Source organism: Neovison vison, chromosome 6 (assembly GCF_020171115.1).
Source record: "Neovison vison isolate M4711 chromosome 6, ASM_NN_V1, whole genome shotgun sequence".
In the NCBI taxonomy this organism is placed as follows: Eukaryota; Metazoa; Chordata; class Mammalia; order Carnivora; family Mustelidae; genus Neogale; species Neogale vison.
This window is the reverse complement of record NC_058096.1, coordinates 28,771,218-28,798,322: the sequence shown is the minus strand read 5'-3', so window position 1 is coordinate 28,798,322 and position 27,105 is coordinate 28,771,218. Positions and strand designations below refer to the sequence as shown.

At 37.9% G+C, this 27,105-nt stretch overlaps 1 protein-coding gene across 1 annotated transcript; it reads right to left on the bottom strand.

Moving 5' to 3' along the window:
* Positions 1 to 3,382: 3,382 nt before the first annotated feature.
* HSPA13 (heat shock protein family A (Hsp70) member 13) lies at positions 3,383 to 14,943 on the bottom strand. Its single transcript, XM_044251110.1, has 5 exons — positions 14,872 to 14,943; positions 12,707 to 13,047; positions 10,787 to 11,000; positions 8,614 to 8,781; positions 3,383 to 6,541 (listed from the first exon to the last, which is right to left on the bottom strand). The coding sequence occupies exons 1-5, from the start codon at positions 14,894 to 14,896 to the stop codon at positions 5,874 to 5,876; spliced, it is 1,416 nt and encodes a 471-aa protein (XP_044107045.1). The 5' UTR covers positions 14,897 to 14,943; the 3' UTR covers positions 3,383 to 5,873.
* Between the last annotated feature and the right edge of the window lie 12,162 nt (positions 14,944 to 27,105).

Genomic DNA, 27,105 nt, shown 5'->3' with positions numbered 1-27,105 from the left:
AAAAGCAGAAGGAAGAAAAGAAGGAAAACAAAGAAAGAAGGGTAAACAACTAAGGGATTTATTATTATTATTATTATTTAGATTTTATTTTATTTATTTTATTTATTTGACAGATTTATTTTTTTTGTTTTTAAAAAAACAGCTTTATTGAGATATAATTGGTATACAAAAAACTGGACTTATTTAATATACACAATTTAATGAGTTTGTAGAAATGCATACAAGTATGAATTTTCAAGTGTCTGGCAGAGATCTGATTTTTCACTTTGGGTAAACAAAGTGATGAAAACAATTTTAAGGGGCTTTGCCACCTTTTAAGATGATTCAATCATATCAGTGCAAAAAATAAAATAAAATGAATGTTATGGGCCCAAACTAAGAGAAAAGTTAGTGAACAGGAGTCCCTCCATTCAATCTCTTTTGGTTAAGAGAAAGTGCCTATTGTATGGAAGTAAACAAGAGATAGGATATGGATTTAACAGCACAGAGTGTTGAGTATGTAACACAGGAAGCAGTTTATCTCCAAACACAACAGTAAGACGTTAAAACTAAAGTAGGCAGAGAGGCAGGCAGAGAGAGGAGGAAGCAGGCTCCCTGCTGAGCAGAGAGCCCGATGCGGGGCTCGATCCCAGGACCCTGGGATCATGACCTGAGCCGAGGGCAGAGGCTTTAACCCACTGAGCCACCCAGGCACCCCATGGGGTTTATTTTTTTTTATTTTTAATTTTTTGAAAGTAATTTCTATGCCTAATGTGGGGCTCAAACTCACAGCCTTGAGATCAAGAGTTGTATGCTCTACCAACTGAGCCAACCAGGCACCCCCTTATGGGGTTTATTGTTCTTAAGTAGAACGAAGTCTCAAGGTGGAGAGGACAAAGTTGGCCAGTGTGGTTCGATAATCCCACCAGGCTGCTTCTATCTTTTGCTCAAACATCATCCATAGCCCCTCTTGGTTGGTAGTTGGAAAAACCCATTGCTTTTGTCTGTATTGCAAGAAGAAAGGAATGGTGAGGAACAAAACATTTAATAGCACAAATGTGTAAACTTAAAAGAAAAAAAAAGTGTGGGGTTTCTACCTAGGGATTTATGCTTACACCCCAGTGGTCAGAATTGAATCACTAGCCACCCCTAGCTGCAAAGGAAGATGGGGAACAGGTTTTAAAGCAGTGGGTGTTGCGGCTTTAAACATATTTCTATCTTCGATAGGAAAGATACTGCAATATAGCCTTCGACAGGTTCTGCCATAACTACTCTCTGCCACGAAGTCTTTTTCAACCAGAACTAATCTCAGCAAAATAACTTTAGTTTAGCGAAGAGGGAGACAGAGGAAGAGCAGTTATTATAAGTACTAACTGAGATCCAATTCCCAATTTCCAATACTACATAGGCCACATTAGATGATTTAAGGTGAATGGATGAACTCTTTAACAGGAGAAATGTATGTGTGTTTATGTGATATACATATGTTAATAAAGTCACAAGGAGATATTTTAGGTAAGCCAGATGATAATTAATTCAATAAGGTGTAAAACAGCATTTGGTCCTGCCTTAACATACAAATAATGTCAATTAAAAAAAATTTACTTAATGTCTATTAATTCCTATTACAAAGTAAATAAATGCTTTACCAAGGCAAATTTATTTTCTTTCATACTTCAGGAAAATTTTCAGTAACTTGCAGAAACTTGAGAACTATAGAATCAGGGGCTTGAGAGTCATAGGTAAAATAATAACCTATTTTATTGTGGCGTTTTCTTACAATCCCACAGGAATTGGCAGTCACTGAACTTCTTTGCTTATTTATCTACCACAGCCATTTGTATTATCAAGTACTTTCTTTGCTCTAGGTACTCTCAAAAACCAGTGATTTAGTCAGAAGTATAAAGGATTAAATAGCATTACCAAAATCTTTAATTTTACTATCATCTGCTAAATAAGAAGTCTTTCATGGATACCATCCAGTAGTTAAGTAACTGAATAAAATCGGTACTATGGGGTTTTACTATGTGATGGAAAAAGCAGCACAGCACCGCATTTGAGCATGGATTGGATTTGAATCCTGACTCTGTGCCACTTACTAGCTGTATAATCAATCCTAGGGAAATTTCTTGACACACCTGTGCCTTAATTTCCCGATCTGAAAATGGGGATAATAGTACCTACTCATTGGTTTGCTGGAACAAAACTTAAGTGGTCATCACTAAAACATTTTTTTAAAGATTTTTATTTATTTACTTACTTGAGAGAGAGAGAGTGGTGGGGAGAGGGGCAGAAGGAGGGGGAGAAGCAGACTCCCCACTGAGCAGGGAGCCCAACACAGGACTTGATCCCAGGACCCTAGGATTATGACCTGAGCCAAAGGCAATCTGCTTAACCCACTGAGCCACCCAGGTGCCCCTATCATTAAACATTTAGAGCAGTACTGGTACATAGTACTCTATTATCTATTGCTGAACAACAAATTAATCCAAAACTCAATGGCTTAAGACCACAAAAATATAATTTCCTTGGGTCAGGAATCCACTTAGCTGATGGTTTAAATCTCTCATGAGATTATACTTGAATTTCAACTGTGGCCGCATTATCTAAGGAAGAGAGGGCTCGCTTTTGAGAAGGCTCTCTCAGCCAGAAGTTGGTACTGTCCGCTGGGGAGCTTATTCACCTCCATGTACCTACCTTCCATCATTAGCAGGGAGTCCTCCAATCTTGCACACATTCAAGGGAAGATCACAAAAAGATGAATACCAGAAAATAGGGGTCACTGGAAGCTACACTGTAGGCTGCCTATCTCAGTGGGCTACTGTGTTTTTGTTGGTTAAATAAACTAAATACGGGAGTGTCACTGTATTTCCTCATTTGAGTCACTCAGCAATGGTGGTTAGAAAAACCATGAAGGAATCACAGGAACAATTGGAAAGTCAAGTCTACTATCTTCAAGGGCTCATCTGAAAAGACTACATTAATCAAATGAATTTCTTTAAATAGATAAAATATGTATATATAGTTTTTATCCAAAGAAGACAAACTTTATTAGAAAATGATGAAGTATTACTGAATCCACCAAAGGATTATAGTAGTCTATTATGTAGGATTATTCACTAACTATGGATTAATTTAGGTCTCTGTTGTAGTGAAAGGTCATCAATTTGTATTCAGAATTCTGGAACTGCTACTTCTATGATACAGGAACTGTCACCTCTAAATTAGGAAAGTAAGTGGAAAAGGACATAAGCAACCCCAGCGTCAGGATGCAGGGGAGAGGGCAAGCGCCACAGAGCTCACGCACCATGAGTGTCCTATCAGCCGACCCTGCTTCCCTTTTCACTTATAAACCTCAAAAATGTACTCTGGCCTAGCCGTGCATGGAAAAGAAAGTACACAGTTTAAAAAACAAACTGCAAAGTGGTATTTATTTACATTCAAATGTGAATTACCTGTACACACACAAATTTAAGAGGCACAATCTGTTATGCACAATAACTATATAAATTTCAGTACATGGTATACACAGTAGCATCTGTTACATCAGTGGTTGGAGTGAAAACACAGTACCGAAACATTCCTGATACAAAATAAATTACCCATTCACATATTCTACTCATACAACAGTTAGTATTTAAAAAGTTAATGCACTTCAAAAAACACTAGTTACATGTACAGCCAAAATGTATTGTTTTACGGAAAACGTCAAGATTATTAGGCATAAACAATCCCTTTTGGGATGCATTTTGATTTTTTAAATAAATAAACTACATTGATTTGAAGACCATTTATACAGAGGCCCCTAAAGTATGATTGAAGATAGACACTGCTTTGTATTTTTCAAGGCATAACTATACGAGAGAATATGCTAAACTCTTGCCCCCAAATCCCAGCACTGCCATTCTTTTTGGACACGATCAAATGACTTAAATTCTAACATCAGTATGAGATTAGCTGCCCTGTTTTGCAAATTGTTTCCACTAAAAAGTGGCAACAGATCTTCCTGAACTATCTCATGTATTTGAGAGAGTCAAGATATTTTTTAAAAAATGTTAAAATGCTTTAGGTTAAAGCTGATAATATATGTGGAGATTTTGATAGATTGAACACTCTCCTCTTAAGACCTAAGCAAAAAGATATTTTCCAATTTTAAAATCTATTAAAGATTCACGTCAAGTCCAAGAGAACACTTGAATATTTTCATAATGCAGTGAAGGATTCATCTTTGGCATTTCTCCGTTAGCGCTAAAATAAAATATGTCAACAAACATTTTTTACTTTTCTATCTACTTACTAGACAATCTGTACACAAAACTATGTGACTGAAATTGTGTTTTAACAGCAATCTCATCGCTTACAATTTTTTTTAGATCTGCAAAAAATATTAACATTAAGCTTTTTTACTGTGAGAAGCTGAAATGTTCGATGTTGCTGAAATGTCTGCTTAGTTCTCTTTTTCGGTGATTCGAAATTGAGTAACTTTTAAATTCAACAACAGATAAAGCAGACATACTTTTTACATTAACAAACACGTTGACCAGAGTATAACTTTGAATAGTAGTATGAAGCATGCATTAAGGAAAAACAAAAACAAAAACAAAAACCTTCAACTTTGGGCATCACAGTAACAGAACGACTTGCTACATTTTCTTTCTTGGTCCCTGTAGCATTTCTAAAAGGAAACAAAGAAAATCAAAACAAAACTGCTACAAATGCTGATTTGTAGAAATTTTTCAACATTGCCCTTCACATTATATTGCCACATTACTTTCAATGTTTAATTTTTTTTTTTTTACTCGCATCACATACTAACCTTAAGGCTGAAAGCAGTCCAACTGTGACTATTGTAAAACGATAGTGGGAAACAATAAAGATTTTACAAGTGAGCATGTTTTCCTCATTCAAAACTAATATATGGAAAAAAAATCTCAGTAAAAACTGAATCAAGTATGATTGGGTAGTTCAAACTCAAGCTACATGCTCCCCGGCTTACTGAAAATAAAGAAACAAAACCATAAATACTGTGGCTAATTACTGGTACTTTACAATGTCTGCAAAGGTCTTGGGTAACAAAGAATAGATAGTAATGATGGCTTTATTGTGACATTAAGACGTGTAAAATGAAATAAATAACCCCCAACTGTGTTTAATCAGGCAGAATCATGGAAATCCAAGCAGAGAAAGATGATGAAGGCAACCAAAGAACTAGAATATACGTTGGTTACATTTACTGTCTGGTATTGAAACACCTGAATAAATCTGTAGCTATTTTAAAAAGAAAGTTGATACAATAAATAATTTAAAAATCTGAAGAATGCAGGTTATGTAAATAGGACACGTAATGGAATTTGTGAAAGTAAATTTATTACATAATATGGCCATTACTGAACATTATATATGCAGCTTATATTCCTAATACTGCTATCTCCCAGCCAATGTAAAAACCTGACACCAATACTGTCCTTCAAGTATGGTTCAAACTAATAGTTACATGTGATATCCAAGTAAATCAATTACCAGCTCCTGCTAATACAATTTAGTAAGAACTGGGAATCGTAATATTGGCACTAGGCAATGTTTACAGAATGTCACTTTAAGTGCATGTGATTATCTACTTACAGAATCCAGAAAACAAAACCACCTATGCTCCTGCAACAGTTTTACTTCAACTCTATCATGTGAAAAGTATTTGCTGGAATGAGAGCTCTCCAAAATCACGTAGGCTCAATCTGGTCACATTTAATCCTAAAACCAAATGCTATGTAAAATTCTGTGTATCTAAATGCTACCTTTCAGGTAAATGAGTATTTTAGAGACTTTTCTTTATTGGAGGTGGTGTGATAAAGAGGAAGCGCTCATCAGACAATCACAAATCATCATCCCTCCATGATTCAGTTGAAGTTGGTCTTTTGTAAATGCTTATTGGGAATTTCTAAAGCACTGACTTGGAGAGGCCAGGAGCCCCCATCAATCCCTGCTTGGATAGCCACTCCTGTCACCACTGCCAGGTCAGGGTCTACAGAAGTGTTGGGATCCTTTCCAAAGAACTCCTGAATGACTTGGCGGATTCGAGGAATACGAGTAGAACCCCCAACCAAAACCACCTCATCGATCTCCGTCTTCTCCAGGTGGCCTTCTTTTAATACTTGCTGAATGGGTACAAGTATTTTCTGGAAGAGATCTTCATTCAGGGTGTCAAAGAGCTTCCGTGATATTTCTGTTTCAAATAACACCTGACTTTCTCCACTCTTCTTTTCAGAAAGCCCAGCTCTAACCATGCTGTTCACATGGTGGCCATCAGCGGGAGAAAATCTGTCCTTTGGCAGGTCAGTGTCACTACTCTGAGGCTCCTTCTTGTCCTTTTCCTCCACTGTTAGTAATACTGACAACTGAGCAGACTGATGAAGAGTCAGATTTAATTTGACCATTTCCACAGCTTGTCTTAATCTGTGAATTTCCTCTTTCCTAGAGGGTAGAAAGCCGTATGTTTGATAGATCTGCTTATATAAATACTGAAGAAGTCTTTGATTGAAGTCCTGTCCTCCAAGTTTATTGTTTCCTAAGTTAGAAATAAAAAGGCATGTTATACTTATGTGTTTGTATGTGTACGTGTGTGTGTATATATATATATACACATATATGTCTCTGTAGCATGTATGAAAACAATATACTAGGAATAACAAATCTCTTGCTTAACGTACTTAACTATTTAGATTTTATTAACACAAAGACTGATGTAAAATAATTGGATTAAAATAATTTTAACTCTAATGTGTATTATTTAAAAACAATGGATATCTGGTTAAAAAAATTTTTTTTAAAGATTTTATTTATTTTATTTGACAGGCAGAGATTACAAGTAGACAGAGAGGCAGGCAGAGAGAGAGAGAGAGGAAGCAGGCTCCCTGCTGAGCAGAGAGCCCCATATGGGGCTCGATCCCAGGACCCTGGGATCATGACCTGAGCCTAAGGCAGAGGCTTTAACCCACTGAGCTACCTGAGCTACCCAGGTGCCCCTGGTTAAAAATTTTTAATAAAAAAAGGAACTATCGCTTAACGATATCCAATAATTTTTCCAAAGGTAAAAGTTGATGAAAGATTAGCTTTTAATAGCAATTTAAAAACACTGAATGTTATTACTCTCAAGAGGAAAAAAAAGTCTTTATAATTAAAAAGTAACAGTAGCCATTTTATCTTTTTCTTTCGATCCTTCCGCTTGCTTAAGAGCTAAAATTTAAAAAAAAGAGAGAGAGAGATTTAAAAGCAAAAGATTAATGTTAATACAAATCCCTGGCATTGAATTTGGTTCTAAAGAGTCCAGGTAGGAAAAAGAAAAATGCTAAAGTTAGACAACCTATAACTTATAGCTTCACTTTTCAAACAGCCTCCATTCTTGAAATTAAAAACAAAAAACAAACAAAAAAAACTTAAAAGATTTAGAATACAAAATCCTATAATTTCCTAGAGAACACTATTACTAAATTTTCTAAACATATTTTGTAAAACATGTTATCAAATAAAATAAATTGATCACTCTTCATTTTAAAGGATTTTTCTTTTTTCATTTTTTTACTAACATATAATATATTATTTGCCCCAGGAGTACAGGTCTGTGACATTTCTTAGACATTTTACAGCACTCACCATAGCACATACCTTCCCCAATGTCCATAACCCAGCCAACCTAACCTTCCCCCCAATCCCGCAACAACCCTCAGTTTGTTTTGTGAGATTAAGAGTCTCTTACCCTTTATCTCCCTCCTAATCCCATCTTGTTTCATTTTTTCCTTCCCTACCCCCCATAACCCCCCTGTCCTGCCTTTCAAATCCTCCTTTCAGAGAGATTATATGATAATTGTCTTTCTCTGATTGACTTATTTCACTCAGCATAATACCCTCTAGTTCCATCCACGTTGCTGCAAATAGCAAGATTTCGGGGGTTTTGCTGGCTGCATAGTATTCCACTGTGTATATATATCACATCTTCTTTATCCATTCATTTGTTGATGGACATCTAGGTTCTTTCCATAGTTTGGCTATTGTGGACATTACTGCTATAAACATTTGGGTGCATGTGCCCCTTTGGATCGCTACATTTGTATCTTTAGGGTAAATACTTCAAGGATTTTTCTTGCTTTCTGTTCCCTTCACCACAGCCATGAAGTCCTACTGGCTCAGTGAGCTACAACTGGCAATGTATTTAGTTGCTTGATAGGGTGCTCATTTTTTTTAGACTTCAATTTTTGTTGTTATTATATATAAAAATGGTGGTTATAAAATCACATATACAGACCACCAAAATGAAGTCCAAGTATAGTGAGAAAAAAAATTTGTTTTTTTATTTCTATTGATTTATTTTGGAGAGAGCAAGCGTACGCACGTGCGAGCAAGGAGAAGAACAGAGGGGTAAAGAATCTCAAGCAAATCCACACCAAATGCAGAGCCTCATACGGGGCTCGATTTCACAATCCTGAGATTGTGTCCTGAGTCTAAACCAAGAGTTGGATGCTTGACCAATTGAGTCACCCAGGTACCCCCTAAAAAAAGTTTTAAAATCAACACAACACATTAGGTGGGCTAATTAAGAAAAGCACATCTGAACCTATTTCAGTCTCCATGTATTTTTCTTACCAGACATTGCTCGGGTTAGAAACATTCCTCCTTGTTTATTCAGCAATGACACATCTAGAGTTCCTCCACCCAAATCTATCACCAAGACATGAAAGACATCAGCCTTGTGGAGGCCATAGGCCATAGCTGCCGCTGTGGGTTCATTTATTACTCTCAAGATCTTCAGTCCTGTAAGATTGGTTGGAAGGAAGAACAAGTCATCAGAGGACAGCATGATCAAAACTCCGTCCCACTCAACATCACACCATGTTAGTATGTTTTATGTGACAAGGACTCCACTGAGTAACAATGGGAGCAGTCACAAACCCATCAAAAATAGTGAAATGGGAAATGATAAATATTGGTTGTTCTAAATGGAATCATTAAAATCATCTTAAAAGTTATTGATATGAGAAAAGCCCAGATTTAGTGGAATATATCATTATGTTCTGGATTATTTAATATTTAATTTAAAAAATCCTAGCCCCTTTTAATTTTCATTTTACTTAGGAATATAAGAGTAATAAAACTTTAATCATTATGTACTATAATAAATTGCTGTGGAAATGAAATAAACTTACTACACTCTTTTTTTTTAAAGTGACTTTGAAAAAAAGCAGGTAAGTAAACAGAAGAGATCATAAAAAAAATTTTAGATGTAGACTGATTCCTCTCTAACCCTCCCATTCACACCACAGACCATATAGGGTTCCAATTGGTACAATGACTCTTAAAAAAGTACTTAAAATTTAAGACTCTCAAATGTAAATCTGAAATATATAGCAAATCTGATCTTGAAGGTAATGTAAAACAGTGAAAAAGTTTAGGCAAAAAAGATTAGATTTCTTTGCACAAACTTCCTACTTTACCCAACTGTCACATGTCATGAGTGGTTTGGAAAGTAATATGGCATTTATGTATCAGGAGCCATAAAAAACGATTCCAATTCTGAACAATTTATTTAAAAACCTTTCATACCTTTTCCCTTAGCTCTCTGACCTCATCGCTCACTCCGCTCTGGTCACACTGACCAACTTCCCATCTTCATAAGCACTAGCAAATTCCCATTTTATGGCTGCTACATTGACTGTTCTCTCCCCTGCAACATCCTTCCCCTATACATCAGCTTGGCTAACAACCTCGTCGTCTCCTTCAAATATGCTTAAACGTTATTTTCTCAAGGAGGCCTACCCGACCACTCTAAAACCTGCAAGTTCCCCCACTTCCTGATCACCACCAGCAATCCTCTTCCAGTTCTGTTCTTTTTTTCTTCCATAGCATGTTACTTTCTGATATACGTTCTATTACGGTTTTCAACCAGGGCAATTTTGCCCTTAGGAATTTTGCCCCTCAGGGAATATCTGAAAGCATTTGAAGACAAAAGGTTGTCACTACTTGGAGAGGAGAGGGCTGCTAGCACCTAACAAGGTTGGGGTGAGCTAACTGACCGATACTGTACAGGAGAGTTGCCCACAACTCAGAATTATCTAGCCCAAAATGTCAATAATGCTAAGAGCAGGAAACCCCAGAACATACTTATCTTTAACAGAGACCTTCTGTTTCCCTCCAGTGGAATATAAGTTCCGTGAGAACAGAGATTTATTTGTTTCATTTACCAAGGCACTCAATATTTAATGGCTTCAAATGAATTCTCTTCTACCTCAGATTTTCAAAAAAATATTTCAGTCATCTGAACATTAAAGAAAGTTTGTAGAAAAAAATTCCTCATTGCTAACATGCGCCCATGTTCTCAGCCTTTGTTAGAGGCCTACCTGACTGGCAATTGTCACAGTATGTTGCAACTCACATTATGCTATAGAGTTTTCTTTTTTTTTTTTTAAAAAAGATTTTATTTATTTATTTGACAGAGAGAGATCACAAGCAGGCAGAGAGGCAGGCAGAGAGAGAGGAGGAAGCAGGCTCCCTGCTGAGCAGAGAGCCCGATGCGGGCCTCGATCCCAGGACCCTGAGATCATGACCTGAGCCGAAGGCAGCGGCTTAACCCACTGAGCCACCCAGGCGCCCTGCTATAGAGTTTTCTTAATTTTTGTTTGTAAACATATCAAAATCCACCTAATTTACCCACTTTGGGCTTATTTAGTTAGGTGGTTTTCAAAGTGATACACCTTACTACAGAAGATTTTCAACCCAAGAACATTTTGGAAAAATACAGCTCAAGCAAGGGTAAAATTACCTGCAAGGTTAGCCGCTTCAATTGTTGAATTTCTCTGTTTTAGATCGAATTCTGCTGGTACAGAAATAACAGCATTGGCAACTGGCATTCCAAGATATTCCTCTGCCATTTCCTTTAACTTCAACAATAGTCTAGAGCCAACGTATTCTGGGGAAACGGTGATGGTCTCATTACTTGTCACAGAAAACTCAGCCATTCCATTTTTGTTTAAAACCTGCGAATAGGATTTGCCAAAAAAAAAAAAAAAAAAAGAAAGAAAAGTAAAATCATACATATATACATACACACATATATTTAAATACATACACACACACCAGACTTACAAGAAAAACTTTATAAGATCATTTATTTGTAATCTATCATTTACTAAGATTAGAAGTTATTAAAAGCCATACTTTAAAAATCCATAAAGTGATACCTACAATAACAGCAGAATAAAAATAATCCATCACCAAGCATATGAAGGCAAGACAGAAAATTCTTAATATATATATATATATGTTAAATGAATGAAAGAAAAAAAAATGAAATATGTAAGGAATAAAAGTTGCTGGATCATGTATTTGACTTAGGATCTTTTTTATTTAGTTAACTTGATTCCAAAAATAATAGATACCTGAAAAAATGCTCTGGAACATATTAACAAGAATAATTTAGTACTTCATTATGTTCTTATCCAAGAATGAAATATCACTTGAGAAGTTGAGATGCAATGTGGGGGGTTTGGGGGGTAGGAAAAGAATAAATTAAACAAGATGTGGTTGGGAGGGAGACAAACCGTAAGAGACTCTTAATTTCACAAAACAAACTGAGGGTTGTCGGGGGGAGGGGGGTAGGGAGAGGGTGGTGGGGTTATGGACATTGGGGAAGGTATGTGCTATGGTGAGTGCTGTGAAGTGTATAAACCTGGCAATTCACAGACCTGTACCCCGGGACTAATAATACATTATATGTTAATTAAAAAAATTAAAAAAAATTTAAAAATAAAAAAAAAGAATAAAATATCATTTACATTCATATTTCCATGAAAACATGTATTAGGTCACTATCCCTGCTAATGTGGTTGTGCATTTAAAAAACTAGGTTAATTCTAAAACATACTACCCTACTTTCATCAAAGACTATTCATATCAAGAGTAAAGGGAATCAGTCTTCTAAGAAATTATAAGAATTTTACCCCCATCATTCTAGACTACATAATTAGGTTTCATCAGTTTCAATGATGAAAACTTGACCATCTACCAACCTATTGGGGAAAAATAAAAACAAGCTACAGATACTATTAAAATGAGGCCCAAAGACACTATCCTATCAGATCCCACATGAAACATAAACAACAAAAATCACAACACTCAGAAACTTAAAAAACTCCAAATATCATTCTAAGGAACCATGTCATATTGTTGAATTTCAAACAAGTCATAAAATCACATACCTCTATGATCTCTTTTCAAGTATATAAATATGATTATCCTAACACAGAGAGCATCTATCCACCTATCTAGCCATCCATCTGTCTGTCCATCCATCCATCCACCCACCATCCATCCATAGTACATGGGGCTTCATTAGCTTTCTTGCTACAAAGGAAGAGCTAAGCAGGCAGGCAAGCAGACATCCATCATGCCTCCATCCAACCATATTTCATGGGGTTTCATCAGTTTTCTTGCTACAGTGATAAAAAAGCTAAGCAGATACTCTGAGAGAAAATATTCTGGAAAATGGCAGAGCAAGAACATAGTAGCTCTGTGGAGCCCATGAATTAACTCATCCTGGAATTGCTGTAGGACAGCTTGTTATAATGTAGCTTCCATGCAGATTAAGTAAATTGAAACAGAATGTTTTTAACTTGAGGCCAAGGCATCAACTGAAACAGTATGCTGAACTAAAATTACAATAGATTTTAGCTTAATCACTTACCTTAAATGGGTATCTGCCAACTTCAGCCTCCAGCTCTTCTGGGGTAAAAATCTTGCCTATGAATCTCTTGGCATCATATATTGTGTTCTGAGGATTTGAATCTGCCAGCTCTAAGCTTTCATAACCCACATATACATCACTGTCAGTAAACGACACCATGCTGGGTATACTGATATGCCCATTTTCATCCGGAATGACCTTTACTTTTCCCGTACCAGGAAAAAACACCCCAACAGAACAGTAGGTGGTACCAAGGTCAATGCCAATCACTTTAGGAGTAGGCAACGGTAAATACTGTTGTGCCAAATAGCCAGCCAACAGGAGAGTCAAAACAGCTGATCCTGAAATACAGGCAAATTAAAATATGTTTTATTAAACTAGTACAATATGCTAAATTACTATAGCAAAGTCTCTTTAATATCACTCTTTGAAACAAGACTAATGCACTCTCAAATATTTTCTTTTACAGTACTATAGATAACACTTCCCTCAGACATCAAGTTTTTCATAATGCAAAATGACTATAATACAGTTAAAATGAAGGAACAACCCAAAAAACAGAAACAAAAAACCCTGTAGTTGTATGTCTGAGTACTTCACCTATGGGTGAATATAAAGTAAAAACTTAAATAATTGTGCTGATGCTGACAGGAAAAGCCATTTATCTCTACCAAAAACTAGATAAATGTAATATAGATATAATTCAATTTCTTGATCAATTAATATTTAGATCTCATAGCTTTATAGACAGCTTTATCATTATTAAAAAGAAACTCCATTATTAGAATTTCGACAGCAAAAACTCTGTTATTGAAGGGCTAAAACTTTTTTTTTTAAGATTTTATTTATTTATTTGACAGATGGAGATCACAAGTAGGCAGGGAGGCAGGCAGAGAGAGAGGAGGAAGCAGGCTCCCTACTGAGCAGAGGGCCAGACACGGGGCTCCATCTCAGAACCCTGGGACCATGACCTGAGCCGAAGGCAGAGACTTTAACCCCCTGAACCACCCAGGCACCCCGGGCTAAAACTTTTTATCCCCTCATGTTCTTTTACCTTTCAAAAGAATGAACTGGATAAATTGGGAAAATTATTTTGAAAGTTGTTTAAATGTGAAACTGCTACTTTACAACAGAATTAATTAACAGAAACAATTAACTTTTTCTGTATTTAAATACGAATTAAGCAAATGCTTCTTGCAGAAGTTAACATTTAGGGAAGGAGAACCATAAATGTCTAACCCTAAATGCAACATAAAGCTCCCTGAAGGCAGGTTTTATCCTCTGTTGTATCCCTTGCACTAGGAATGGCTCCTAGGACATAGCAGATGCTCAACAAATAATGATTTAAAGAAACACACACACATACATACACAAATTCGAAAAAAAGCCACGCAGACCGTAATCGATAGGGATGAAGAAAGATGCCACATCGAATTTACAACTAATCTGTTATTTGGTTTCAGGAGACTATGTCCATATATGTTACATACGACCCAAAACGTCAATTGGCAGGAGTCTGCTTGACTAATTGTGAGCTCATCCTCATCAACACATAACTCAAAAGAAAGAAAGAAAGAAAGAAAGAAAGAAAGAAAGAAAGATCGATCAAGTGTCAACCCCACTTTCCTCTAGCTCCTACGTGGAGAACGTCAGAAACATTTCATGATCTTCTCGCTCGGGGAGGGTTGATTACTAACCCAGACTGGCGGAGAGTGCATCAGACTATACCTCCAAGAGGCCTGGCTCTCTCAAAAGGCAGCATCCCCTCCGTCTACAGCTCAGGCCGCCGGTACTGCTCCTCCCCCTTCCTCTACAAAGGGGTCCTGGAGACGCACGTTCTTGCAGCCTCCCAAAGGCCCCAATTCAACCAACGACTCAAAATCAACGTTCTTTCGAAAAGAACCCTTCCCGAGGCCCGATGTCCCTGGGATGTACGCGGAGGGTCGCCGCCGGCCCCACATGGCCTACTCTGGGCCAGACCGTTTCTAGACGCGACCCTCAATCTGGCGCCCCGAAGAACCAAAAACCGCCTTTAAGTCACCTTTCCGGAATCCTTCCCACTGCGCCAATTGCATCCAGGAAGTGACAACCACCCACGCCCATCCTGGCCTTCCCCAAACTGCGCCGATGCCCACAACAACCACAAGGAACCCCTGCTCACTGACCTAAGATCGTCATCTCTCCAGCCATCACAGTCCCGCCGGAGAGGCTTGGGATGACTGTAAGACGTGAGGTGCCGCCCCCACGCCGTCTCCCAGGCCCGAGGTTTACTGGGTAATGTAGTTCTCTTGCTCCAACATAGTTAGAGAAGCTACAGTTCTGACCAGAGATGGGACTTCATTTACCGTCAGGTCGCGGGGCCGAGAGCCTCCATTCAACCGCTGCCCGTGACGTCTGAGCGCCCGCCCACGCCACTACTACGGAGCCAATTAGGCTGAGGTTAAGGAGAGCCAAGAAGAACGACTGCAATTTATAATCAAACCCGAAGCTCCTGGAGCCACGTTAAGGTAAAAACACACCATTTCTTTAGCACCGCCCCACTGCTTTGCATTCTGGGAAGTGTAGTTCGGGCCTCTTCCCCACCCTCCATTCGAGGTAGGGAGAGTGAGGAACCTTAGGTGCTCACTTTTGTTAAGCCGTGTTCCTATCCCAGGCCTAGGTTCAGAGCCTTTGTCTTTTCGTTCTTCCTACCTTTTAAAGAATGCTCCTTTGCCTGGGATCTGGATGGGTTCTGGATGGGGTTCCTCTAAACACCTCACACTCCTCCAGCCTTCCTGCAAGAGCCCCTACCTCCTAGCGGGCGCAGAGGAAGTCCGGAGGGACAGCCCTGTTAACTTCTAATGACATCATCAGCCCGCAGCTTTTGTTTTGGGATAAATGAGTTCAAGCAATCTTCAGCGAATGTCATTTATCCAAGAGAGCAGAGACGCGTTTTCTCAATTGCTAATACTGGAGTCAGCTGTTGTAATCGGAAACGAAAACAAAATGCTTGAGCTTTCTCTTGAATTAAGTCATATTTGGCAGGAATGGCTTTCATGGACAAGTCCTGTAGCACGTGATGGCCATCCAGGACACTTGTTTTTCAGATTCTAGTCTGTAATACAGAGACCCTTCTTTTTTTTTTTTTTTTTCTTGGTCACTGGTAGTACTTCATGGTTCTTTTTGAGAGTGTTTTGCCTGTCATTGCTGTTAAAGTTCCCCAGAACTATAATCCTGGAGAATTGAAATATGTTTCCTCATTTTAGATGTAAGTCAAACAATCCCTGTTGACAATAGGTCATGCTGCTGGGATACATACTACTGGCTTTCTGATTTTAAAATGTATATGAGAATATTGATGGTTATTGAAGTTGAAGTATAAGTAATGGGGATTAATTATAATCTCTCCACTTTTGTACATTGAAAACAACTTTCATAATGTAAACTATGAAAAGTGTGTGTAGGTCTATAGTGAGTACTGTTCAGTATAATTTCTTTATGAAGAACACATAATTCAAACACTCAAGTCGTGAATATTATTAGGTATAATGATCATATTAACAAACATTTGACCATAGCGGTAGCCACGGGTAACAGTCAGAAGGAGAGACAGAAGGTAAACACAAACATAATTTATTATGGTGTATACTGTGAAAATAAAGGAAATAGCATCTCAAATGGAGCAGGAGAAGCCTTGAAGGGGGAGCTCTCTGGGACTACCACCAGTTGTCAGTTGCATGCAGGGGTGGGGTGGGGCAGGGTGGAGGGACGGGGGAGCCATACCTTGCATCCTGAGCAGGAAGAAGCTTAATTTACTGCCCCAGTAAACTTTTCTCCTTGCCCAGAAATAGGAATAGCCAATGAGAAGTTCATACTCTTTAGGGACACCTGGGTGGTTCAGTCAGTTGAGATCTGCCTTTGGTTCAGGCTCCGGTCATGATCCTGGAGTCATAGGATGGAACCCCCTCACCCCACCTTGGGCTCCCTGGTCTGCAGTGGGGAGTCTGCTTCTGCCTCTCCCTCTGCTTCTCTCTCTGCCTCTTCCCCAGTCTGCAGCCCACTCCACACTCACGTTTCATCACTCACGCACTCTCTCACTCTCTCAAATAAAATTGTTTAATTTTTTTTTTTTTAGAAAAGTTCAAACTCTCACTCCACTCCAATGCACTGTTGTTCAGGAAAGTCCTTCACAGTTTTGTCCCGTCCTCCATAGAAATAAACCTCTCTCATTTGGTTCTCTGGACTTGCCTATGATTCACTATAGTTTGCTTGTCCTGAATTGTACTTCCTCTGCTATTCCCAAATAAACTCGTTCTGCTAGTGAAATAACTGGCTAGCTTTAGGTTTAACAAAAGCATAATTGTGTATGAATAAAGGGCAGACGCAGAACTGAATAAACACTGTAATGTAATCTTGAAGTCAAGAAGACTTAGTGAAAGAATATGCATTAAGAAGTAGGAGAGTGAAAGGGAGCCAAGAGATGGGTTAATAGGATATTATGAAGCAATTGGCTAAAGGTGTTCCAGAAAAGGGGGGACTGAATTACCAAGAGCCTAGAAACTGAAGATAATCTCATAGATTAGAAGTGCTGGGTTATAAAGCATGAGGGGAAAGTCTGAGAGGTGGGACTAGAGATATAAACCAAATCAGGGGGACTAGTTATCTGTGGCAGACACTGGTCATGGCTGTCTATTATCCCTACCACTCACTTCTTCCTCTTAATAGGATCCTGATATGGTCAAGAAGTAAGTAGAGATTACATGAGTGGAATGCTCTTAATATAAGGAAGGAATTAAAATGAACTAGGACAGTTTCCACCTTTCCCTTACTGCCTTAACAAATTACCATAAATTTGGTGTCTTAAATCAACACACATTTATTATTTTACATTTCTGTAAGATCAGAAATCTCTTGTGGGTCTCACTGGACCAGATCAAGTAAGCAGTTGGCTGCATTCTTTTCTGGAGTTTCTAGGGGAGAATTGTTTCCTGCTATATAGGAGTTCCTGGCAGAATTTTTTTCTCCTTGTGATTGTAGGATCAAAGTTCTTATTTTTTTATAAGTCATTTTTAATGACTGAAGGTCATTCCCAGTTTCTAGAGGCCACCCACATTACTTAGTTGAGAAACTTTCTACTTACGTGGCAACAGTAGGCTCAGACGACATCATGTGATTAAATTGGACCCACCTACTTTAGACAATCCAAGATAATCTCCCCATCTCAAGCCCTGTAACTTAAAAAAAAACAAAAAACACAAAAAAACTGTAGTCTATTTTGTCTTGTAAAATAACATATTCACAGGTTCCAGGAATTAGAATGTGTAAGCCTACCACAATTAGAATAGGTAAGCCTACCACAATTTGCTTTCTGGTTCCCAAAGATTTACATCCATCCCAATGCAAAGTCTCATCCTATTACAGCATCAATTCAAAGTCCAAAAGGCTCTTCTAAATCTCATCAGCTCAAAAGTCCTAACTGTTCTAAATCATCTAAATTGGGTTGTAGCTGTTATCACTTCTTTCTTCTTGTCTGCTTAACAATAAAAGGAACAATGAAATACTTAGATAAGAATGTCGGTTATACTAATGTTATAAAGAACAGCAAGAAGAGAGTTGGGAAATAAGCGGGTGGGCCAGGATACGAAAAGAAATGTAGATATACTGTTTTCTTCATTTTTCCTAGCAGGAAGTTCACAGATATTAGAATGAAGAATTTGAGACATAGAAACCTAAATAGGAAATTCAAGACTTTGAAGGCAACTTTCTGAAGGACTAAAAAATGATAAAACATAGAGATAAAAGAGTAGGCTATAGAGAAGAATAAGTGGGACAAAATTTAAATGTGTACTTTTGTTTCCAGTTTTCCATAAAGAAGTGTCAATATATACAATTTAAAGTTTAAAAATCCGTATAGCAAAAATATATGAACAAAGGAAGCAATATGGCAAAAAATATATATCAGACGACAGATTTAAGGTCAATTTTTATTATATGCATACATACAAACAGGATAGACTAAAAACTGCCAGATTGTCTTTTTTTAATATACAGTTGTAACTATTTATTAGAGACTTTTAAAATAGGTAGCGAAATGAAGTTGGTAGCTGGAAAATATCTTAGAGGGCATCTGGACCCACCCCCTTATTTATAGAGTGAAAAATAGAGGCCAAGAGAAGTCAAGAAAATTATGATCTAAATTAGTGTTCATTCTCTTAAAAAATTACACTTCGCCTTCAATTTAGTGATTAGAGGTAATCTTTAACAATAGAAGCTGGAGTGAAAAATTGTCTAATTATATATCCCAATATTTCTCATTATTATTTCAGAAATGTGCTCTGTTAGGAAAATCATTGCTAAATAACAGAAATCTTACTAAATATCAGTCTAATTCAGGGGACATATTGTCCTTGTTGTTTAACTCACACTTTTTTCTCTTCCTTCATCTATATAAGAAAAGTTCATTGAATGGAGAATTGATCCAGTTCTCTGCACATTCATTAAAAGAATAAGTGTATTAAAATTACAAATTAGGGGCGCCTGGGTGGATCAGAGGGTTAAGCCTCTGCCTTCAGCTCAGGTCATGATCTCAGGGTCTTGGGATCCAGCCCCACATCGGTCTCTCTGCTCAGCAGGGAGCCTGCTTCCTCCTCTCTCTCTGCCTGCCTCTCTGCCTACTTGTGATCTCTATCAAATAAATAAGTAAAATCTTTAAAAAAATAAATAAAATAAAATTACAAATTAGTTTGAGTTACATTGTTAGATTCTATGGAACACTATAATATTTAAACATAAAAAATTACTACTATATTAAAATTATGCCATAACAGGACAAATCTCACTTATTGAACCAGGTTTTTCCCCCCTTGTGCTAGACTGTTATGGCTCCATCTATTTCTGTTTTCTGGGAATTGAAAATTTATTGCATGAAGATTTTTCATGTAAAGGTATTGGGAAAGAAACCTGATCTGTAACCAAAATGCTGGTACCAGTCTTGTTGCTTTTTCACAGAACCTTATTATCATACCTCCGAACTTCTGAAGGATGAGTATGTTTGCCCTTTATTTAAAAAATAGCTTATATTCTGGTTATTTTCTGTAAGCTTCAAGTGAATTTAAGTGGAAATGTATATTACATATGTTTATAATAAGAAACATTGTTTTTAAAAAAATCTTATTTCCAATCAAAGCAAAACATAACAAAAACTTAAAGGCATATGAACATACTAGTACTTCTTACATGATCAAAAATATGTCCCAGGGATACCTGGGTGGCTCAGTTGGTTAAGCAGCTGTTTTCGGCTCAGGTCATGATCCCAGTGTCCTGGGATTGAGTCCCACATCGGGCTCCTTGCTTGGCAGGGAGCCTGCTTCTCCCTCTGCCTCTGGCTGCCACTCTGTCTGCCTGTGCTTGCTCGCTCTCTCTCCCTCTCTCCCTCTCTCTCTCTCTGATAAATAAATAAATAAAATCTTAAAAAAAAAAAGTCCCAAACAATGAACCAGTACCAAACTTAGAATTATTACCAGTAAAATTGAGAATGAGATAAGAATACTCCTTTATAACTAGAATATAACATTGCTTTGGCCTTAACAGCCTATGTAAGAAAACACAATAGAAAGTATAAATTTAGGGAAAATAAAAAGGCAAATTTATCAACATTTTTATAATTATATGATTATTGTCTTAGTTCAGGCTACTATAGCAAAATAACACAAGCTGGGTAGCCCTTAAACAGCAGAAATGTCTTTCTCACAGTTCTGTAGCCTGTGAAATTCAAGACCAGGACACTGGCAGATTAGGTGTCTGGTGAAAGCCTGCTTCCTAGTTCACAGACTGCTGTCTTCTCTCTGTGTCTTCGCAGGGTGGAAGTAATAAGGGAAATCTCTGGGTCTTTTCATAAGGGTACTAATCCCACCTGTGAGGATTCTACCCTCATGATATAAACACCTCTCAAAGGTCTCACCTTCTAATACTATTATATTGAGGATTATATTATAATTATATTATATTATATTAATATATATTAATATTATATTATATAATTATATTATATTGGGGTTCAACATAGATTTGGGGGGTGGGGAAGAGTGGAGACACAGTCTGTAACAATTATATAAATTAAAAACACACGCTGAAAATGTCTGAGAAACAGTAAGAATTGAATAGAGGGCTCCTTTAATAATACTGTACAAGAATAACTTTTCTATATGCAAAGAATACCTAGCTTGAAAAAAATATGGCAGGAAACATCCCATTTACAGTAGCAAACAAAATTCTTAGAAGTACATTTAAGAATAAAAGAAGAAACCTTTAAATATCTCCTAAAAATCAGTCAATCAATTTATCAATCTCTCCTAAGACTAGAACAAAATACTGACGTAAATAAAAAGACAATACCTTTTTGGATAGGAAAACTCAAGAAATTTATTATAGAAAATTTTTTTTAAGATTTTATTTATTTATTTGACACACAGAGAGGTCACAAGTAGGCAGGCAGGAAGAGAGAGGGAGGAAAGCAGGCTTCCCACTGAGCAGAGAGCCCTACTCAGGGCTCCATCCCAGGACCCTGAGATCATGACCTGAGTTGAAGGCAGAGGCTCAAACTTACCGAGCCACCCACGTGCCCTATTATAGAAAATTTTAAACGTGAATGAGGCAGAGATGGTTAGTTACCATGCCCCTCATCCAGATTCAGTAATTATCAGTGAGTGACTGATCATGGTTTGTGTCTATCTGCCCTGTTCCTCAACCTCATATTACTTTGAAGCAAATAGGAGATAAATCCTTTTATCCTTACATATTTCAATAAGTACCTGTAAAAAAATTTTAAACACAAAATAATATTGTCAAATGTAAATATTAAGGTAATTCTCCACTATTAAGAATCTAGTCAGTGCTCAAATTTCTAATTGCTTCATAAATATTATATTGTTTTTCATTTTGCTCCTTTGAATTAGAATTCAAAATCTACCATTTGCAGTTTTTAAAAAATAAACCATTTGTCCTTCAAGGGTTCCTACAGTCTGAATTTTATGGATTGTTTCTTAATGGTAGGGACATTTTTGTCTCTTTCGTGTATTTAGTATTAATTGCTAGTTGGATGTGGAGGTTTGCTCTAATTTAGGCTATTTTTTTAATATAGCAAGATGACTTTATCTTTGATCATTTATTTTTCCATTAAAAGGCAAATAACATGTGGTTGCCTCTCTTTTCATTGATGAGTAATGTCCAAGTGCATTAATTTATTAAGTATTGAAAAACAATGATATTCTCTTTTTCCTTCTTTGTTAGCTGGAATGTATTTATAAAGAGAAACTTCTTTCATTTATTATTTGATCACCCGTAGGAGAGTTTATGTAGAAGGACATGATTAATTCTTGATTTGTTCTCTTTATTTTCTACTTTTAAAAATATTCAACTTTCTAGCATCATTCAATGATGACCAATTTGTTGTTGTTACAGTTGTTATGTGGTGTTATATGTGCCAATATATATGTATATAACACATATAGTGTTATATATGCCAATCTATTATAATTATTATCCTTTTAATACATAGAATATCCTAACTTTGGCCAGTGGCAAACATTTCAAAATTCACTCTTGAGTGCTTCTGACACAACCCTAGTAGGCTTCACTTTTTTCTGTGCTACTTGCTCTGAAAATATGCCCCAGGATCCTCATATTTGTTTTTTGGGGTTTTTGTTTTTTGTTTTGTTTTGATCTTATAATTAGCCATGCCCCCAAGGACCCCTACTTTCTTTCACTAGGACGCAGTATTTAGAGATCATAATTTGTGTGCTAGGGAACTGTTATTTTTATTAAAGATGTTAGTTGACATATTTTTTAATTAAATGAAATATCAAATAAAATGCCAGCAGTGTTAGGGTCCGTGATCAAAGGAACGAGACTGATACAAAGTGAAGGGTAAGCAAAACTTTATTGCACACCAAGCATCAAGAATCAAACTGACGGGTCAGGGCTATCTCTTACAAAAAGGCGATGACGATGATCCCGACAAGGTCACTCCCAAGAAGGCCGCTCCAGACGAGGCTGCTCTAGATGAGGCTGCTCCACAGATGAGGCTGCTCCATGATCGGAGCGGCTCCCAAGAAGAGGCCACTCCCAAGACAAGGCCGCTGCTTGATGAGGTTGCTCCCAGACAAGGCCGCTCCCAAGAAGAGACCATTCTGGACAAGACCACTTCCCGGACAAGGCCACTCCCAATGACGAAGAAGCAACGATGACAGCAACGATGACAAGGAGGACAACCCGGATGACACAGACTCTGCTCCCCACGATGCCACTCCGACAAGGCTGCCACCCAGAGGAAGCCACCGCCGCGGACAAGGCCGCTCGTGGCTCGGGGTGGCAAGGCATTTTGCGGCGAGTCTGCTGGCGGCTAGGGGCCGTTGGCATCTCAGGGCCACTGGCGTCTTGGGACCGCTGGCATCCCGGGGCTGCAGGCATCGGGACCGCTGGCGTCTAGGGGCTGCAGGTGTCGGGACCACTGACCGCTGGCGTCTCGGGACCACTGGCATCTAGGGGCTGCAGGCGTGGGGACTGCTGACCGCTGGTGTCTGGGCAGCTCGGGGCTGCTGAAGGCAGGGCCGCCTGCGGCTCAGGGCCACTGGAAGCTGCAGGCGGCTGGAGACTGTAGGCAGCGGCTTGGGGCCGCCGGAGGCGGGGCCTCAGGTGGCGGCTGGAAGCTGGAGGCGGGGCCTCAGGTGGCGGCTGGAAGCTGCAGGCGGCGGCTCGGGGCCGCCGGAGGCTGGAGGCTGGAGGCTGCAGGCGGCGGCTCTGGCCGCCAGAGACTGGACCGCCAGAGGCGGTTCTAGCTCTTACAAGAGCTGTTACAAGTCTTCTATTCACCATTGACTTCCCTGCTCTCCGCCGACTCCGCCAACTCCACCGCTCTCCCACGACTCTCTGCCAAATTCTCCTGCAGCAGCCCCCTGACAGCCTGGCAGAGTAACCTTTCTGGGGGTGGTTGAGCCCTGCCCCTACATAGGCGGCCAATTGAATTCCAATTTCCCCAGTGGATATACATACGCCTCACTGATTGGATGTCTCCACTCAGTCTGCCCCATCCTTACATTTCAGGGTCCACAAGCAAGTTCCTCTGGGAGGGGCAGACCCTTACAAGCAGTATATTTTATAATTTGACAAAGTGACAAAAAAATTCTTTTGGAAGGTTTAAGAATAAGAATTTAGGGCATCTGGGTGGCTCAGTCATTAAGTGTCTGCCTTCAGCTCAGGACCCAGGGGTCCTGGGATCAAGCCCCATGTCTGGGCTCCCTGCTGCGTGGGAAGCCTGTTTTCTCTCTCCCACTCCCCCTGCTCCTGTTCTTTCTCTCGCTGTGTCTCTCTCTGTCAAAATCAATAAATAATCTTAAAGAAAAAAAAAAAGAATTTAGTGGGGGAATGGCCCTTCCACATGCTAAAACAAAAGACAAAGCTACAAAAATCCAAACAACTTTATACTACAGAGGAAATAATAAATAGGCCAAAGCAGAAAGTGGTATTTCTTTAAAATTAAGGGGAAAAGGAGAGACAAATTATTCAGTGAGTGTTATTAAGAAAACTGGCTATTTATATGATTATCCATAAAAGGGGTATTACACATTAACATCAAAATAAATTCCAAATGGTTGGAAGATTTAATTTGAAAAGTATAGATGGCTTTATTCATTAACCTGGAGTTGGGAAACGCATTTCACATTAAAACTTGAAACCTAGAAATCCTAAAGCAAAACTAAACTAAACAAAAAAGAAATTTGATCCATAGGATTTTAAAATTATTTATATGTAAATATATATGAAGTCAAGACAGATGACAAACTGAAAAAATACTAAACACACATGATGTACAAGAGAGATTAACTTCTGTATTTTATAGAGAGCCCCTGACAGTATAAATATTAACAACTCAATTGAAAAACCAGAAATGCTATGAGTAGGCAATTAACAGAAAATGACAATGCTCAGTAAACATGAAAAGATATTTTAATCACATTTAAATAAATGTAAATACAAATAATAGCATTTCGTTTTCAGTTGTCTAAGTTGAATTATATGCCCCCTCAAAAACGATATGAATCCCAGTACCTTATCTTATTTGGAAATAGGATCGTAGCTCATGTAATTAGGTAAGATGAGGTCACACAGGAGTAGAACAGTCTGTTAATATAATACTGTGAAAGAAAACAGTCATCTAAAGGTACAGAGACACAGAAAGAATGCCATATAATGACAAAGGTATGTGCTATCTGTTACTGAGAGTGGTATGTTAAAATATCCATGTATGATTATGTGTTACTCTTTCGTGTGTATGTGTGTGTGTGTGTGTGTGTTTTGAAGCTGTATCCATTACTGGTTTATATTTTTTAAAGCTCTTTGTTTAGGCACATACAAGTTTGAGATTATTATCATCCTTTGTTATCAGGAAATAACCTTTTTTATGTCTAATAATAGCTCTTGCTTGCAAGTCTGTTTTGCCATAGGGCTAGAACTGGAATGCAAAATGTAAGGAAATTCTCTGCTGCTGACTCTGCACTTTTCCAGCCCTGAGGATAAGGGCCTCCTTGAATTTTGGGCCCTAGATGCTTCATTCTTCAAAAGGCACTCACTCTCCCATGCAATGAACCTAATAACTGGCACTGGCTTGTCTTATCCTGGTTCTGGTCCTCTTTTGTCTAATACAGATATAGCAAGACCCAGCATTCTTTGGGTTGGTGTTTGCTTGGTTCATTTTTTCCCATTGCTTATCCCTTCACCCTTTTGTGTCCTTATATTTAAAGTGTCTCAAATAATATGTAGTTGAACATATTATGTTTTAATGAAGTTTGACAATATTAGGTCTTTTATTTATTTATTTTTAAAGATTTTATTTATTTATCTGACAGAGAGAGATCACAAGTAGGCAGAGAGAGAGGAAGAAGCAAGCTCCCCGCTGAGCAGAGAGCCCAATGCAGGGCTCGATCCCAGGACCCTGAGATCATGACCTGAGCTGAAGGTGGAGGCTTAACCCACTGAGCCACCCAGGTGCCCCAATAGTGGGTTTTTTAACTGAAACGTTTAGTCCCTTCTCATTAGATGTAATTATGGATATAGACCTATATGTAAAGTTGTCTACCAATTTTTTAAAAAGACTTGTCTCATTTTTTTGCTCTTATTTTCATATATTTTTTATTTTTTAAGTAGACTTCACACCCAGTGTGGAGTCCAGTGCAGGGCTTGAACTCATGACTCTGAGATCAAGTCCTGAGCTGAGATCAAAAGCCAGACACTTAACCCACTGAGCCACCCAGACACCCCTGTTTTTTACTTTTCCTCTTTCCTTGATATAAACCAATATTTTTTAATCCTTTATTTATATACTATATATATTAGCTAAAACCCTTTTTATTTTATTCTTTTGTGATTACTGTAGTGATTTGAACCAAATATCCTTAATTTATATACAGTTGGTTCTCTTATCAGTTTTGAAGACTGCAGAAATCTTAGAGTACTTTTTATTCCATTTAACATTCCCACATTTGAATTATTGATATGTCATATTTTATACATATAGTGTTATAGACCTCATAAATCATACTTATTACTATTTTTTAAACCATAAGTTTTCTTTCAATTTACACATATATTTAACTCTTAAAAAAATGTATTTTATTTATTTATTTAAGAGAGAGAGAGTGAGAAAGCATAAGACGGGAAGTACCAGAGGGAGAAGCAAACCACCTGCTCAGCAGGGAGCCTGATGCAGGACTCAATCCTGGGACTCCGGGGTCATAACCTGAGCTGAAGGCAGTCACCCAACCAACTGAGCCACCCCAGTGCCCAAGTATTTAACTTTTCTACTGTTCTTTATTTCTTTCATGTTTTCATCTACAACCCTTTCCCTTCAACTTGAAAAAGTTCCTTTAATGTTTCCTGAAGTGCTGGTTTGTTGACAACACATTCTTTCAGATTTTCTTGAGGAGGGACTGAAAACATCTTTCATTCACCTTCATTTTTGAAAAAATATTTCTATTGGATATAGGGTTTTGGTTGGCAATTTCAGTTTTTTCATTTCATTGCTTTAAAGATGTTGTTCCATTGCCATTGTCTTCTATTGTTAGTTTTGGAAAGTCAGTCATATGTCTTTTAATTGCTTTTTGAAGGTAATGTGTCTTTTTTCTCTACCTGATCAAAAAATTTCTTTATTTGTTTTTGAACATTTTACCTATGTTTTGTCATAAATTGTTTCTTTATATTTATCTTTTCTGGAGTTGACTGAGATTCTTTGGTCTCTGAAGAATCTGGCTGATGCCTGTTATCAGGTTAGGAAAAATTCTCATCTGTATCTTTTTAAATATTTTCTCTGTCCCTTTTCTCTTCTTCTGAGATTCCAGTTACACATACATTAGCTCATGTCCTATATG

What these genes read in the sequence shown, in the direction of transcription:
- HSPA13 (XM_044251110.1), bottom strand. Translation starts at nt 14,896, where the DNA reads ATGGCTGGAGAGATGACGATCTTAG. An exon ending in TGAAGCGGCTAACCTTGCAG is followed by an intron (nt 8,782 to 10,786) that starts GTAATTTTACCC and finishes CCAATCTTACAG; the next exon opens with GACTGAAGATCTTGAGAGTA. An exon ending in TCTAACCCGAGCAATGTCTG is followed by an intron (nt 6,542 to 8,613) that starts GTAAGAAAAATA and finishes TTTCTAACTTAG; the next exon opens with GAAACAATAAACTTGGAGGA.